Raw genomic sequence first — 18,195 nt, 5'->3', positions numbered from 1 at the left:
GCGCTCCGATTGGCCGGTGTTGGCGCGAAGGTGCGCGAGTCGGCCCTCACGCAGGGGCAGCAGGAAACAATAGAGGCCGCGCGCGCACAGCGAGCGCCCGCAGCTTCCCCGCCCCTCCCGCAACGCTCAACGCCGGGATCCCCTCGGCTTGCCTACCCGCCATGGCCGACAAGGAAGGTGAGGGTGCTGGGGTCGCCCCAAGAGAGCGAGGGGTGCCAGCCTTGCGCCGCTGCCTCGACACGGCCTAACAGTGAGGGAAGGCCGGACTCTGCTGAGTGCCGTTCCCGCCATCGCAGGCGTGAGGAGAAATCGCCCCGCGGGGCGGGCTAACGGCGCGCCAGCTGCTCGGGAGCAGAGGCCCGGCGCAGCTGCGTGAGGCTGGCGGTGGGGGCCCCGGCGGGTGTTTGGTCCCTCCCCGCGCTCGCTGTCGGTCTACCCGCCTCTTCTGGTTCTCCCTGCAGTGCTCCCTCCTCGCAGGGGTCGGTGCTAGAGCCTCCTCGTCGGTTGCGTGCTCCCGACGCCCGGCGCCGTCGCCTGAGCGGCTAACAGGGAGTCTGGCCGGGATGACCCGAGCCGTTCCGGCCCGGCGGAGTTGGCGAGCGGCGTTGCTTCTTGCGCCTCTGGCGGATTTAGACAGCTCTCCATTTCAGAATCGGCTCGGGAGCCATGCCGGTAGCTTTGGAAGTGTTTACTCGGTTTCCATTTGTGTTCGCTAATTTAATTTGTTTTTAATTTTTTAGCAGCCTTTGATGACGCAGTAGAGGAACGTGTGATCAACGAAGAGTACAAAATATGGAAAAAGAACACCCCTTTTCTTTACGATTTGGTGATGACCCATGCTCTGGAGTGGCCCAGCCTAACTGCACAGTGGCTTCCAGATGTAACCAGGTGATAAGAATTACTTGAACATTATTTTGTTGTGTCCTCATTGTAGATTTCTCGCATTGATTTTTCCCTGTTTTCTTCTCTCCAGTCACCCGTGGAAGGCACGTGATCAAAACCTATTGGTGACATTTTTTTTTCTAGGTCAAAAAGTAAGGCAAAGTGTGAAACTATTTTGTTAATTTGCCTGATAAGAGAGAACATGTTGCTGTTTTCTTTTCCTGATAGTGAATTGAGTAGTCATGTTATAACTAGTTGACCAAATAATAATGTAACGTTTATTAGCTTTCAGAAAGTATTATGATGAGTCCAGTTCTTTAAACAAGACATTTGAATCTCACAGTCATTGATAGTACCTGGTTAATACAAAGACGAGTGTAACAGGATACGTGCCTTCAAGTTTAGTTGAAGAGGCAGGTATGATTATAAAAGTAGCAAAGATAAAATGATCCGAGATAGGAAAAATTACTTCAACTTGGGAGTATCAGGAAAGGCTTTCAGGAAGTGACAGTGAAAGGTGAAGGTTAATTTACATAACAAAATTTTAGCAAAACCAGTGTGCCTATGGGAATAGTGAATTTTCTGTTATAAAACTTTGTGATGGAGGGAGTAGCTCAGTGGTAGAATGCACGCTTGGCGTGCACAAGGTCCTGGGTTCAATTCCCAGTACCTCCCTTAAGGGAGAGAGGAAAAAGAAACTCTGCTAGTTAGAATAACATTTAAAAATTATATGTGTATTAAAGTAAATTCTTTCAAAACTCAGGTCTTTAGAAGTCAAGATATTTGCAAAATGTGGCTATTAGGCTATTGGTTCAGCTCAACAAGTAATAGGAATTTATATAAATGTTATTGAAAAGAGTGAGCCTGCTGCCTTCACAGTAGCATTTTAAAAAATGGGGAAACCTGTCCTGAGATTTTAGTTAATGTTTAGAAGTTTAAAGTTGGAAGCTGCTTTGTCATGACCAGGAGTTCCCATATTCAGCTGATCATCAGAATTACTTCAGTTCGGGATAAGTGGAGTAATTTCTGTCAGGGGTTCTCAGTAGTAGTTGAAACCATTTAAGAACTTGTGGTAGAATAATTGAGAAATAGCTCCAGATTTACTGTGGTTATGTGCTAAATTATATTGGACCAGTGGATCCCAAATACAGGCCACTCCATACCTACTAAATCATTCGGGAACCCATGTTTTTAAAAAACTTTGCATATAATGTGATTAGCTAAGTTTGGAAAGCAGTGAATAAGACTAAGTTCCCCCAAGGCTGCAGTCTCTACTGTCTTAGTAACTTTCTACTTTTAACAGATTTAGGTAAATAAACTTTTCTGGATTGTTAGACATTGGTCCAAATATCCTTCCTTTTGCTTTTCTACTCATATAACAATGTTTTCTGGTTTTTTGCCATCCCTAATGTCTAGTGTTTTTTTGTTTTGTTTTTTGTTTTTTATGTGTTCTTTTTTTGGTATTAGTTTTCTTTTTCTAACAAAAAAACACACGATTGTAGTTTATTGTTTCCAGTTCCCTTTATCATAGTTGACTTTGGTTTTACACTTAGTAGGTTTTTCCCCTTTATCCACTTGTCAGGCCATTTGTAAGCCCTGATCAGTTTTACCTATGCAGCATCTTTCCCATCTAGGCCAGGGATTCTCAGATTTTAACATTCATTGTAATCAGCTGGACGGATTGTAAAACAGATTATTGAGCTCTGCAAACCCCCCCCCCCCAGTATCTGGTTCATTAGGTCTGTAGGAGACCTAGAATTTGCATGAAGTTCCCAGATGATGCTAATGCTGCTGTTTCTGATGCCACACTTGTTGAAGAACCTCTGTTAAATTAATCCTTCTGTGTTAACGCAAATCATGCTGTCTCTTAGAAATTTTTCTTGGTTCTTCATTCTACAGTATACAGTGCCTTAAGCTGGCATTCAGTACCTTAGAGTCTACTTTAATCTGCTTTCTAGCCTCCTCTCCCACTGTGTTTTCCCACATTCAAAATCAGATTTGGACTTCAGTCCTAGTTCTTTTTCTTAGTAGTTGTGTGATTTTAGGCAAATTGCTTAATTTTCCCAAGCCATCTTTAAATTAGAATAGTACTTCATGTTTTGTTACGGTGTTTAAATGATACACGGTATGTAAAGTGCTTGACATGCTTAACGTTCTCCTTTGCTCAGTTCAGTTTTCTTGGAATACTGTCTTCCAAAGCCCTTGTCACCCTCCCTTGGGTTTTATCTCTCATTTTGAGATCTACTAAAGTGTCACTTCTTTCAAGAACATTTCTTCATTCCAGAAGTAACCTTTCTTACTTAAACTTCCATACTCTTGGGTATCTTTCATGAAGTGTATATTGACTTGTATTCTAACTGTTTGTGTATAAGACTGTCTAATTGTCCCAGGTTGAGGACAGGAATCCCATCTTAATCATCTTTGTGCTCTCATGGTATTTGAACAGTTACTTTACCTGATGTTATTTCCTTTCCCTTTTAATGAAACTGATCTAATGAAGTAACCTAAAATGTTAATATACCCACAATTGTTTTCTTTCCTTCTTATCCATTGTAAAGGGTGAGTCGTTAATTCATATTTTATTCCATTTATTACACTTTTCCCCAAAAGTAATTGTAAACTTTTGGCCAAGTTAAAAAATACTTAAAAAATTAAGTGCTATGTGGTCCTTATACTCAGCTCCATGGAATATACATTGAAAGTAAGAAATGTGGCTTTTAATGACTTTTTCCTCAAAACCTGGTTAGAATAGTGCCTTTTGCACACATTTATGTGACTGACTTCATAATCTCTTTTAGTTTACTAATCTGAATAGTGACCATATATTGCTGTTACAGACCAGAAGGGAAAGATTTCAGCATTCATCGACTTGTCCTGGGGACACACACATCGGATGAACAGAACCACCTTGTGATAGCCAGCGTGCAGCTCCCTAATGATGATGCTCAGTTTGATGCTTCACACTACGACAGTGAAAAAGGAGGTAGGAATCTTATAGGTGAAAGAAGGAATGATATATGGGTGATACTTTCATATCTTTGAATTATTGTGTGAGTGTGTATAGTTTGATAAAGTAGCCTCTCCAGTTAAAAACAAGATACTAAGCTTTGGAAAGCCTGAGTTGGCAGTGTATACATTAAGTGTCAATACATACTTAACACATACTTGGTTCTGTACCTTTTCTATAAACCTTCCTTGACTAAATTTGATGGTGGAGAAATTTCTAGAATTTAGAGCAAAAATCCAACCCACCATATATTATTGCTGTGCATGATGCATTCTCAACATCGGTGATACTGCCCCTGGGGGGTTGAAAACATTCTTTGAATTATTTAAAGCATAGTTGCACATAGCGAACGTAGACAAATACACAGGATATCTTTGGTATTACAGTTTCATCAGCGTGTCAGGAAAAATGTCTTACAAGGTTTCTTAGAGGGGCAATAATGAAAAAACAAAAAAGATTGAGAAACACTGGCTTAAATTACCCATTCCAGGTTTAAGTGGTAAAATTGACTTAACCATGGCATTTGCTATATAGTATATAAAAATTAAATGAGTAATTATACCCTATTTTTAGGAGAGAACCAAAGGGTTTGACTGTTCCTGAAATATTTTTTCCCTTTCAGAGGAGGTGGAAATGAGTGAGTTTCTTTTATTGTTGTCCTTGAGCTCCAATTATAACCAAGAGGTAGAGGACAGATAGGCTCTCAGTATTGAGATTTGTGCTCTGAAAAAATGAATGTTTAATGTTTTTTATCATACATTTCTCCTGATGAGCAGAATCCATTCTTTTATCAAAGTTATTTTGGGCTCCAATTTTTTGCCAGGATTATAGCATGTGGTTAATCTTTTAATCATTCCATATTTAGCTTAGGGTGATGCAGAATGCAAAGTAAGCTCTTAGGATAAAGGTCAGCAAACATGATTCTATGTCACTGACCCAAGTGTGTGAACTATAGGATGTGGTTACTACAAAGTTATTCTCTGGGTAGGCATCAGTGATGGAAGAGGAAAAACACTAAAATTTAAGAATAAAAGACTAGGGCTTGAGACCCTGTGTGCTACTCACCAACTGTGTCGTTTGGAGGTAAATCATTTAGCTTCTCTGAGCCTGTTTCCTTTTTACTAAGTGAAGATAAATTGTCTTTAAATAGGATTTTTGGTTATTTAGGCACAAAGCAAATACTCCAACTGGTGATAAAATTATTTTTAAAAATCAAAAAAGCAAATACAAAACTGAATTCCTGCCCCCCATATGTCTGTCTTTTATGGATCACCATTAAATTGGTAGTTTTCTGAATGACTTATCTATCCCATTTATTGGATCACTTATTCAACAGATATGTTGAGTACTTACTATATACCAGGCATTTTTGTTGGTACTGGGGATACAGCATAGAATATGCTCTTCCAGCCTGATGTATCTTGGACATCTTTCTATGTGGACATATGGAGACCTGTCTCCTGTTGGTGGCTGTATACTCTGCCACACTTAATCATCCCTTATTTATTGACATTTAAGTGATTTCCAATCTTCTGGTTTCAAAAAGTTCTACACATCATCTTGCATAGTTTTGCTGTAGAATAATTTTTTTAAGTGAAATGCTGATCAAATGGCAAGAACATTTTCAACTATAATGCTGCTAAGTTGTTCTCCAAAAAAACTAAGAATTTCACCAATAGCAGATGTATTGATGTCTGTTTCTCCACGCCTTTGCCAACATTGGACTTAATACTACATTCTTATTTTACTTTGCTTTTTAAGTTATTTGGGATGTTGGACTTACTTAAAAAATATTTGTCTCTTGTCTGTCTCTCTTAAGCTGACTATTCATGTTTTTTGTTCATGTTTTGCTCTTGGGTTATCTCTATGTATAAGGTAAGTTATCCCTAACTTACTAGGTTGTAGATAATGTTTCCTCATTTTATTTTATAATCTTAAGTCCTGTTTAGAAGCTGTGAATTTACATTTTTATTGACGTATAGTCAGTTTACAATGGTGTGTTAGTTTCTAGGTGTACAGCATAGTGATTCATTTATCCGTATATGTATATATTCCTTTCCGTATTCTTTTTCATTATAGGTTATTACAAGATATTAAATATAGTTCCCTATGCTATACAGTGGGACTTCGCTGTTTATCTATTTTATGTATTGTAGTTACTATCTGCAAATCCCAAACTCCCCAATTTATCTCTCTATCACCTCCCTAGCCACCCCCCTGTAATCGTAATTTTGTTTTCTATGTCTGTGAGTCTGTTTCTGTTGTGTAAATAAGCTCATTTGTCTCTTGTTTTTTTTTTAGATTCCACATATAGGTGATATCATACAGTATTTTTCTTTCTCTTTCTGACTTTCTTCATCTAGTATGACAATCTCCAGGTCAATATTCCATTGTGTATATATATCCGGTCATCTGTCAGTGGACATTTAGGTTGCTTCCATGTTTTGGCTGTTATAAATAGTGCTGCTGTGAACATTGGGGTGCATGTATCTTTATGAATTAGAGTTGCCTCTGGATATATGCCCAGAAGTGGGATTGCTGGATCATAGGGTAAGTCTATTTTTAGTTTTTTAAGGAATCTCCATACTGTTTCCCATAATGGCTGCACCAAACTACATTCCCACCAGCAGTGTAGGAGGGTTCCATTTTCTCCACACCCTCTCCAGCATTTATTGTCTGTGGACTTTTTAATGATGGCCATTCTGAGTGGTGTGAAGTGATTGTGTAGTTTTGATTTGCATCTCTCTCTAATAGTTAATGATATTGAGCATTTTTTCATGTGCCTATTGGCTTTTTGTCTTCATTGGAGAAATAAATGTCTATTTAGGTCTTCTCATTTTTTTATTCGGTTATTTTGTTGTTGTTGTATGAGCTGTTTGTATATTCTGGAAATGCATCATTTGCGAATATTTTCCGTAAGTTGTCTTTTTATTTTGTTTATAGTTTCCTTTAGTGTACAAAAGCTTATAAGTTTAATTAAGTCCCATTTGTTTATTTTTGCTTTTATTTCTGTTGCCACAGTAGACTGCCCTAGGAGATTATTGCTAAGAATTACGTTGGAGAATGTTTTGCCTATGTTTTCTTCCAGGTTTATAGTGTCTTGTCTTATGTTTAAATCTTTAAGCCATTTTAAGTTTTTGTGTATGATGTGAGGGAGTGTTCTCACTTCATTGGTTTACATGTAGCTGCCCAGTTTTTGAACACGACTTGCTGAAGAGGTTGTCTTTTCTCCACTTTATATTCTTGCCTACTTTGTCGAAGATTAATTGACCATAGGTGTGTGGGTTTATTTCTGAGCTCTCTAATCTGTGCCATTGATCTGTCTGTTTTTGTGCCAGTACCACACTTGTTTGATTACTGTCGCTTTTTAATATTGTCTGAAGTCTGGGAGGATTATTCCTCCTGCTTCATTCTTTTTCTTCAGTATTTGTCGATTCTGAGTCTTTTTGTGATATCACATAAATTTTAGGATTATTTGTTCTAGTTTAGAAGTGGTGACTTTTTAATTATCCAACTTTTCCTCTGTTGTCCTTCAGATTTTGTCATTCTGTTGAAAGGCCCTCAGCATTCCAAGAATTTTAAAGCTAGCTGTTGTTTTCTGGTACTTTTATATTTTGACCATTAAAACTTTAATCCTTCTGGTATTTGTTTTAGATTTACATAAAGAATAGGAATCCAAGCTTTTCTGAGTGGTTAACGGGTTTTGGGGTTTTTTTTGGTTTTTTTTTTTTTTTTTTTTTGTCATTTGCTGACTATTCCATTTTCTTCACTGTTTGGTTTTGTTGTTGTTTTAAGTATAGTTGATTTGCAATATTGTGTTAGTTCTAGGTGTACAACATAGTGAATTGTTGGGAGTTTTTTTTTTCTTCATTACAAGATATTGGTTATAATCCTCTATGCTGTATAGTAAGTCCTTGTTGATTATCTGTTTTACTTGTAATAGTTTTTTATGTGTTAATCCCATACTCCTAGTTTGTTCCCCACCACCACCCCGTCCCCCACCCCCTCCCCTGTGGGAACCATAAGTTTGTTTTCTATGTCTGTGAGTCTGTTTCTGTTTTGTGTATTCATTTGTATTATGTTTTAGATTCCACATATGTTTTCGCTGGTTTTTAAAGTGGCATCTTTTAACATGGACACTCTAATCTTTTTCTAGTAACTGCATTTTTTGAGTGGCATCAAACCAGTTTGCTTTTATGGCTTTTTTGTTGAGCAAAAAGGGCAGCCACGTTTTTATGGGCTTGGTAGCTTCGTATACTAACAAATGGGAGGACCAGTCCAACCACCGTGGTAAAGGGGCTGGGATTCCCAGGAATTGGGCCACCACCCACTATGACCTTTTGTGTTTAGACTTGAAAATGTCCTGGCGCCTGTGGGCTGCTTTTATGTTCTGGTAATACCTTTAATACCTTTATCCCCCTTACTAATGCTTAATAATAGAGAAACTATTAAAAATACTAGTAATATGTATGATATATTTGTTTGACTATGTAAATCACCCTGTGTTATCCTCTCAGGGAAACTGATGCTCATAATTGTTTTGTAACTTGCCCTATAATTACATAGCATATCGCCTCCCATTCCTTCTTTTCTCTTCCTTTTACCTCTCCTTCCTCCTCCAAATTATCCTCAGATCACTGGATAAGCTTAGTGCTTAAAGGTGGTCAGGTGTTATCTCCATATGGTCTCAACAAGGGTGAAAGTAGTTTCTTGGATGGTTGTGAGCTTCCCAGTCCCTCCTTGTCCTCAAATGAAATGTCCTGAATGCTCAGATTGAACTTTTGTAATTGATTACCATCTGCTTGACTCCATTTGGCTTGAGGTAATTGGTGACAGACAGCTTCCAAAGATCATTGATCTTTCAACGTGAAAGAACTAAAAACTGGTTTAGGCCTGTTTTGACATTAAAAAGAGTTTGTGTGTTTATGTTAGATTCAGCTTGGCTACAGTCATATTTTAAGCCCTGGAAGTAGGTGAGGTTTAAAATTTTATTTCAGACTCTTACCAAGATCTTCAAATATCAACAAATTTGTTTTCAGCAACTTGTTTGGGGAATTGGTTTTGTTTTTAAATCTGTAGTCTTTTGTCTGAACTATGTGTAGTAAACTATTACTAAATCATGAAATAATTGAGTATTTGACTCAAGATGTTAGCACTTGTTCTTTTTAGTATGAAAATGTTTATGGTCTCAAAAAGTGGCATGGTAGTAGAGATCACAATACTGGTTGTCTAGTTTGGGATAGTATTGATTGGGAAGGATACGGTAGCACCCAGCAGAGAGGGGTGGAGACTGCAAATGTTCCATATTTTTATCTGGGTGGTAGGTCCCCTGATGTATGCATATGTAAAAATTCATCAAAAAATTTTTTACTCTATTGTATTACATCTCGTCTTTTTAAATAGTGTTTTACATGGAGAAAAGCAAACAAAATAGGAATATAGTTAGAATTTGATATAATTCAGTTTATTGTACATTGATAGCTTAATCTTTCTTACTTCAAATTTGGCCTTTTGCATATCAGCTTCAACTTGGGAAATCCCTAATTATTTTTCAAATAAATACTTGTCTTAATAAACCTCAATTCTGAGTCCTCTAAGCTAATTTCTTAATACTGTGCCTTAACTACTGTTCAGGCGACCCTCTGTTTAGTATATAGCTGATGCCTGAATAACCCCCCCACATTGTGTAATGAGTACCCCTTTTCTATGGGCTCCATGCCAGCTTTTGCTCTTCCCTTGTTGATACCGCTTTTCTGGCATTTGTTGTTGTTGTCGTCACAGTCGTCATAGTCATCCTTGTGTGTTTATCTCCCTGTGTTAGGACTAAAAGATTTTTGAGATCACATACCATATCTTGCCTTCTTTTTTTACATTATAGATGCTTGTGGTCTAGAATTCTGGGGGGAAGTTTTTGTTTAATGTGGTTATTTTCCCTTTTAGATTCTATTTTGAACTTTAGGTTTTTAACTTATTTGAAACACTGCTCTTCAACTTACAAAGTTATTTTGAGGTTAAAAGTTCTCTAATCTGCCAGCCTTATTACCCAACTACATCTCTGCTTTTTGAAAAGATTTTTGTCCTTCAAAGTATAACACTTGTATAACAGTGCTGTTGACAGCATTTTCATCTACAAGTTACTCTCACAACTTTGTTTTATGGATAAGGTGTTTGAGGCTCAGAAATTGAAAGCCTTCACCAAATCACCAAGATAGTAAGTGGCAGAGTCAGGCCAAGGTCTGACTCTTACTTAGGTACCTCATCATTGTGCTTTCTATAATTCTTTAACTAATCATTAACTACCTTTGTTTATATATTGCTTTGCCAGGATTTACGTAATCACCAATTACGTTGTTACACATTTTATAATGGTACTTGGGAGAACTCTGTAAGTGCACTCAGTAGTCAAATGTGAATAAAAAGTGGTTTTGTCTAGTCCTTGCTTACTTGGTTTATTTCAGCCAAGGACACTGGTTGGCAAGTTTAAGTGGGGAGGGCGGGTCAGGAAAATGGAAACAGCTGTTGTGGTTCTGTTTTTCCTCACCAGATTAAGGGAAAGGATGTGGGGAGATGATACAGTGGCGATATTTCAGAAAGGTCATCCCAATGTAAAGTTTCAAATAGTATAAGAGGGACTCTTTAGTACCTAGCACACCATGTACTTGATATTCATTAAAGTAGTAACTTTGATTTTATTTATTCAGCACATTGTTTTGATAGTTTAAATGAGGCTTCAAAGCCACTTACTGAGAAATTTTGAAGTAGAGTCAGTAGTGTTCCTTACTTTCAGATAGTAATACATAATACTTACTAGTATATAACTACCTAGAATCATTGTAGATATAGTGGAAAGAGTACCAGTATAGGGATCAGAAAAATAAGGATTCAGGTTCTGCTATTGTCAGGTCACCAAGAACAAATTAACATAGGTCATCGGAGTTTCTCTTTTCCCATGTAAAATTTTTGGAGGCAGTAACTTTTCCCTACTCTGTAGGGTTGTGGTAAGAATCAAATGAAATAAGGAGTGTGAAAGCACTTTGTACTGCTAATAAGTCTCTAAATTGCTTCTAGTATTAGACTAGTTTGCTGATTGAAAATCTTGCCTGCATCATACTTGGACAGAGTAGCTCTTGCTTTGTCCTCATTTGCAGTTTATCTTATTTACAGAATTCGGAGGTTTTGGCTCAGTTAGTGGAAAAATTGAAATAGAAATCAAGATCAACCATGAAGGAGAAGTAAACAGGGCACGTTATATGCCCCAGAACCCTTGCATCATTGCAACAAAGACTCCATCCAGTGATGTTCTTGTTTTTGACTATACGAAACATCCTTCTAAACCAGGTACCTGCCCTCTTTGTGATTTATATTGATGTGTGTGGGTATTCATCCTTCTTTCTAGGTGGGAAAAAATGTTTTACATAGAACAGAATGTGCAGTTTTAAGCATTATATATTGATCATAATGGGTCTATATTACTTATAAAAATTAAGAGGTTTAGATCTCGTGATCAAAATTCCATTATGCTTAGTAGATCCAAAGAAGCAGTGGGCTGGATAGACTTGATGTGTCTGTTACTTTGCAGACCCTTCTGGAGAGTGCAACCCAGACTTGCGTCTCCGTGGACATCAGAAGGAAGGCTATGGGCTTTCTTGGAACCCAAATCTCAGTGGGCACTTACTTAGTGCTTCAGATGACCATGTGCGTATCCTTTCCATTTTGAAGCAAATATGGGCTGGTTATCAGTTGGTTCTTTTTCTGGGGTGTGTGGGGAAATGAGACTCTTTCTTTTGTATAATAATTAATTTTACGTTTAAGACCATCTGCCTATGGGACATCAGTGCTGTTCCAAAGGAAGGTAAAGTTGTGGATGCGAAGACCATCTTTACAGGGCATACAGCAGTAGTAGAAGACGTCTCTTGGCATCTGCTCCATGAGTCTCTGTTTGGGTCAGTTGCTGATGATCAGAAACTTATGATGTGAGTAGAATCCATCTTTTTCTCAATATGTTATCTAAGTTTTATATTTAGTTACCCATTTCGAGCTTTTTTCATATTTTTTCTTCTTACTAAAGCTGGGATACTCGTTCAAACAATACTTCGAAACCAAGCCACTCAGTTGATGCTCACACTGCTGAAGTGAACTGCCTTTCTTTCAATCCATATAGTGAGTTCATTCTTGCCACAGGATCAGCTGACAAGGTCAGTTTGATTTATTTTACAAGAAAACAGGAAATTTCTCTGCCTTCTTTTGAATACACAGAGGTCTTATAGTTTTTTCGTTTTAGTGTTCTCATTTTAAAAAAATATGTTCATCTACTGATCTTGCTTTCTTTTTTGTATGTAGACTGTTGCCTTGTGGGATCTGAGAAATCTGAAACTGAAGTTGCATTCCTTTGAATCACATAAGGATGAAATATTCCAGGTAAGAAATGAATGCTCCCAGTTTTTTTTTTCTTTCTTTTTTAAGGAAAACCTGAGTGTGGAAGTGGGCACACTTGTGTTTTATCCCATTGCTATTTAAAAAAAAAATCTTCTATATGCCTATGCTAATTTGTATAGGAATTGGCATTGTTTTGCCTCCATTATGTCTGTACTTCTCAGACTGGTCATTGGTCACCTACCTTCCTGAAGTACTAAGAATTAGTGCCTGATTATTTTATCAACCTTATTCCTGACACTTATCTCTTCCCTTATTTCCATTCCTTTATCTTTCATAACTTGCTATGTCAGTTTCACAGTTCATGCCTAAAGTACTGGCTCCATGTTTTCTGCCTCATCAGTTTAATTAAGCTTTCTGTGTATACTGAGCCTTCTGACTCAGTTCAAAAAATAATTGTTGCCTTATATGTGGAATCTGAAAAAAAAAAAAAGACAAATCAACTTATTTACAAAACAAACAGATTCACAGGCATAGAAAACAAACTGGTTATGGAGGGGAAGGAGGTGGGAAGGGATACATTGGAAGTTCGAGATTTGCAGATACTAACTAATATATATAAAATAGATAAGTTCATACCGTATAGAATAGGGAACTATATTCAATATCTTGTAGTAACTTATGGTGAAAAAGAATATGAAAACAAATATATGTATGTTCGTGTATGACTGAAGCATTATGCTGTACACCAAAAACTGACACAACATCTTAAATTGACTATACCTCAATAAAATATATATAGAAATTTTTTTTAATGTTGCATTATGCTCAAAGCTTCACAGCATTATAAGCTGACTATACTTAAAAGAAAAAGGAAAAAAAGAATTGTTGCATTATGATCAAAGTTTAATGCAAGGGCACTGTGAGGAGTACATTATAGTCTACTGTCAAAGAGCTTAAAATTCTATAATGAAGAAGAACCCATTTGAAACTGCTGTAGTAAAAGATTGTTTCATCAAATATTACATACCAAAGGGTAATCACAAAACTAATTTTGGTGTGTGAATGTGACATCTGAACTCGGCCCTAGGTGAGCCATACCCTTATACACTTAATCTCCTAACCTTATTTTTTTTACTCTTCAGCCTACTCCAGTGAATATTTTGTCTTCACTCTCTTTGTCTTTGTTTATAATGAGGTTCTTGCTGAGAGTATCCAAATTCTTAAGTACTGGTCATGTGATTGTTGCATGTGTAGTGGCTAAATTTAGTAAAATCATTGTTGTAAGGAGTTGTTTTTAATCGGTCCTGTGTATAATACTGAATTCATTATAAGTACTTTATTAAATAATTATTGTGTGTGTGTGTGTGAGGTTAAGTCAGCACTAGATGACATTTAGCTAGAGGCCAGATTTAGACAATAAGTATAGATGATGAAATCTTCAAAAAATGCAAGATAATATAGAATATAAGCTATGGCTAATAATGGGTTAAATTATTAAATATAATGTTAGGTATTTTCTCCTCAGTTTTCTAATTGATGGCTTTTTCTTATGTATAGGTTCAGTGGTCACCTCACAATGAGACTATTTTGGCTTCTAGTGGTACTGATCGCAGGCTGAATGTCTGGGATTTAAGGTAAATCTTATATTAATTACTCTTTGTTGAGTTATTTTCTTACACTTTCCAGAATTTGTTACTTAAGGTAAATCTGTTTTAACTTTTAAAAATCTTTTTGTGCTAGTAAAATTGGAGAGGAACAGTCTCCAGAAGATGCAGAAGATGGGCCACCAGAGTTGTTGGTATGTTACAGATATTGCGCAGTACCGAAAGAGTTTGTAATTTATTGTCCTCTATCTGCTTTTCATCTTTGTTTTCCTTCCTCTATCAGTTTATTCATGGTGGTCACACTGCCAAGATATCTGATTTCTCCTGGAATCCCAATGAACCTTGGGTGATTTGTTCTGTATCAGAAGATAATATCATGCAAGTGTGGCAAATGGTAAGTGTTTAGTTATTTGGGCAAGTTCAGATAAATGAGACCTAGTATCATTTCATATTTATATTACTTCATCAGTACAACTGGCAGCTCTGTTCAGTTTACTCCCTGAGTGTGTCTTTAGTGCTTACCTGCACATTATCATTTTCAACTGCTTACTCTATCTAGTTGTCCCACTGGTATCTCAAACTCAGCTAAACAAAGCTGATCTTTTTTCTTTCCTCCCTTTCCTTACTTCCCTTTCTTTTCTCCTGACTTTTCTGTTTTCTGTACTGCTCCACTGTTTCCCCAGCTCACCAAACTTGAAAACTCAGTAAGTTTCCCTCCATTGTCTATTCACCTCTAGGTCTGGTTTACTTATCAGATTTTATATTGTCTATCTGCACTATTTCTCCCATCTATACTCATGTTATGAATACAGACATACCCAAACTTTCCTGTTTCAACTCCACACCCTAGTTTTTTGGTCAAGTTCTCATACTGCTTCCTAGGCTGTTGTAGTAACCTCCTAATTGTTGGCTTGCCTCTTGTTTCTCTATCTTTGCAAGCATTTGAGTTCTTTAAGGAATGGTCATTCCCTTGAAATGACTTGTGAACATGCCTAGCATAGTTCCTACCACAATGTCACAGCATAATAGTACCATTTCTCCATGAAACTTGCCTTAGATTGCAGAAACATTCCCTGCCTTTATACCCCTGTTGAAGGTGATCATCCTTTGAATTTTCAGAGTACTTGGAATTTAATAAAAATAACTATAATGTCTGATAAATAGCAACATAAGAAATGATTGCTCTCTGGAGATGGGTAGTGGTGATGGTTGCACAAAATGTGAATGGACTTAATGTCACTGAACTGCATAGTTAAATGGTTACAATGGTAACTCTTGTTAAGTGTCTCTTACCACAATTTAAAAAACAGTTACATAAGTTTTAAATGACAGTATCCTAATAAGTCAAAAGAATTCAAAAGAAACTTGTCTCAGAGTTAAATAGGAAGAAAGCAGATTATAGAACAGCAGGATAGAATCCCTCATATTCAAATATGGGTATCTAGTCTTATATCTAATTATATGTGACTACTTAATAAAAGGTTATTTGCTAAAATGTAGTTGGTATATTTAGGAAATTCTTGGTTTCTTTTTATCTCTTTCTGTATTGTAATTTTTTATAATAAGGATGTTTCATGTGTTAACGAAAGTCCTACCCTTTCCCTTGTAACACACCCACACAGAATTTACATAAAAATTAAAGAGTTCTAACGGAAAGTGCAGTGGGCTACCTTGGATAGCCTATCAGTTGAAAGTATTTTAGCAGTTGCCATGGGAATATTGTAGATGAAGGTATGTCACCTTCAAGGCCATCATCTCCAGTTTAGGTTGTTACTTTGCTCAGTTGTTCTGGGTTTTTTGTTTGTTTTTTAGGAATTACTGTGGTAGAATAAGTAGTATTTGGTCTTTGTCTAGGTTCCTGGCACACAGTTCCTAAAACCCTTGGGATTTCCTGAGTGGTAGGAGTCTCTGTTGCTATTTATGAGAAGCCTCTTTTGGCCAAGCCTGAGTTTTAGGCTAAGGAGGTGACTTAGGGGCCCCCTGTAAACACTCTAGGGAAGGCTCCATAAAAAGCTTTTGATTTGATAAGCTTCTGGGTTGGTGACTATTTCCATGTCACCAGAGAGGGTGTGGAAGCTCTGTACTCCCTCCCTCACCTTGCCCTATGCATCTTTTCCATTTGGCCATTCCTGAGTTGTAACCTTTATAATAAACCAGTAAAGCACTTTACTGGGTTCTGTGAGTCATTCCAGGAAATCAATCCTGAGCCAGGGTTGTGGGAACCCCTCAAGTTGGGCAAAAGTGCTTGGTTATCGTGGGCACTCAGGGTTTAACACTGGCCTCTGAAGTTAGGACAGGCTTGTGGGATTGAGCCTGTTGTTGGAAAAGACATTATAGATTTGTTTTCAGACTGCATCTCCTTTTTTTGAGTTTGTTTTATGAGGGGGAGGTAATTAGGTTTTTTTATTTATTTATATTTGGAGGAAGTACTGGGGATTGAACCCAGGACCTCGTACATGCTAATTATGCACTCTACCACTTGAGCTATACCTTCCCCCGAGACTACATCTCCTAATTGTATACATTTTCCCTGTAGTCAGATTGTAAGGTAAGACTCCATCCTCTGTAGCACCTACCCGAGTGATTTATGCATAGTAGATACTAAGAACAGTAAATTTTGCCCAAGGGAAAAGTGGTTTCTATATTTAGGATGCTTGTGGTGTGGATATTTCATCAAGTAGTAGAAGTAGAGTTTATTTTATACAAGAGCAGTTTCTCTTTTTTAAATATTTATAGATTGAGACTTGGAACAAGATTTTGCTGGGGGGCCAGGGATTCTGTCTTTTTTTTTTTTTAATGTACAATTCAGTGATACTTAGTATAGTCACGCAATTGCCCAGCTATCACCAGTCAGTTACCCCCAAAAGAAACCCCATACCGAGGTAGCCATCACTCCCATTTTCCTCCAGTCCACCCAGTACTAGGCAGTCATAAAGGTACTTTCTCTGGATTTGCCTGTCTGCACATTTAATATAAATGAAATCATACAGTATATGACTTTTTTTAATTCATCAGTTGACGAACATTTGTATTATTTTTTACTTTTTGACTGTTCTAAATAATGTCTGGTTAAAGGCAGATGGTACCCATATTTCAGTTTTGGGGGAATATCTTAATCCAGGGGGTTGGCCTGTGGCCAGCTGCGTGTTTCTGTTGGTACACAGCTGTACTCATTCATTTGTAGGTTGTCTGTGGCTGCTTTCATGCAACAACTGCAGAGTTGAATAGTTAAAACAGACGATGTGCCCCACAGTCTGTCTCCCTGGCCTCATGTATTTGAAAACTTAACTTAAAGAAACGGCTTTCAGTTTGCTCAGTATCCTTTTCTCTTTTTCTTGTTTTTGGCAGGCAGAGAACATTTATAATGATGAAGACCCCGAAGGAAGTGTGGATCCAGAAGGACAAGGGTCCTAGATAATGTCTGCACTTCTTGTGATTTTAGACTCCCCTTTTCTTCCTCTCAACCCTGAGATTGATATAACACTGGTTTTGAGACACAGACTTTGTTTGGTTATCCCTCTGCAATAAGTTCCATCAACAATGTTATTAGCTCAAACAGAAGGTGTTTTCTAAATATTAACTGGGGGGCTTGATTCAGCAAAGCCACAGACTTATATTTAAATTTTCTTCAGGAATTTTCTAGTAACAGAGGTCAAAGGGGGAATATTGTGTGTGGTTATTTTTCTTCTTATGCTATATCCCCAAGTTTTTCAGACTCATTTAAGGAAAGGCTAGAGTGAGTAAGAAATAGAGCCAAGTGAGGTAGGTGTCTGAGCCATGAAGTATAAATACTGCAAGATGTCATTTTTATTCAGGAAATAGGGAAGATTCAAGTCATATAAATTCCTACTCTAAAATCTTCACACCTAACTTTCCAGGATGCACATTTTCTTAAATAGACCAGTCCCCTCTAATTTTCTTCAGTTAAATCAAAACTGTGTGTTCTTCTTTCCCCATATATTTTTGCTTGTAGTGTATTTCTTGAGCTGTTTTCATATTCTTTCCTTTCTGTGAAATGGTTTTTTTAAAAAAAAAAAACAAAAAAAACTTGGGACCACCAAGTTGTAAAGATGTATGTTTTTACCTGACAGTTATACCACAGGTAGACTGTCCAGTTGAGAAGAGTGAATTGATAGCTTGTATTTGTTTTTAAAATTAAATTAATCCTGGATAAGAGTTGCTTTTTTTTTTTTTTAGGAGTTAGTCCTTGACCACTAGTTCGATACCGTCTCTTATTCTGGGTGACCTGTTTCACCAGCAGGCCTGTTACTCTCCATGACTAACTGTGTAAGTGCTTATAATGGAATAAATTGCTTTTCTACATAA

At 37.3% G+C, this 18,195-nt stretch overlaps 1 protein-coding gene across 2 annotated transcripts; it reads left to right on the top strand.

The window, feature by feature from the left end:
* The first annotated feature begins 26 nt into the window (after nt 1-26).
* Nucleotides 27-18,195, top strand: RBBP4 (RB binding protein 4, chromatin remodeling factor). 2 transcript variants are annotated; one of them, XM_006196937.4, is made up of 12 exons: nt 27-177; nt 741-888; nt 3,720-3,865; nt 11,054-11,227; nt 11,469-11,584; nt 11,702-11,862; nt 11,958-12,084; nt 12,230-12,307; nt 13,823-13,899; nt 14,006-14,063; nt 14,153-14,263; nt 17,218-18,195. In XM_006196937.4, exons 1-12 carry the CDS (start codon nt 162-164, stop codon nt 17,281-17,283), a joined length of 1,278 nt encoding a protein of 425 aa, XP_006196999.1. In that variant the 5' UTR covers nt 27-161; the 3' UTR covers nt 17,284-18,195. The 2 variants fall into 2 exon arrangements, with proteins under 2 accessions (XP_006196999.1, XP_006197000.1); XM_006196938.4 differs by having other exon boundaries at nt 33-177; nt 744-888.

The sequence above is a fragment of the Vicugna pacos genome, chromosome 13 (assembly GCF_048564905.1).
Source record: "Vicugna pacos chromosome 13, VicPac4, whole genome shotgun sequence".
Lineage (NCBI taxonomy): Eukaryota > Metazoa > Chordata > Mammalia > Artiodactyla > Camelidae > Vicugna > Vicugna pacos.
This window is presented reverse-complemented; position numbering and strand designations above follow the sequence as displayed.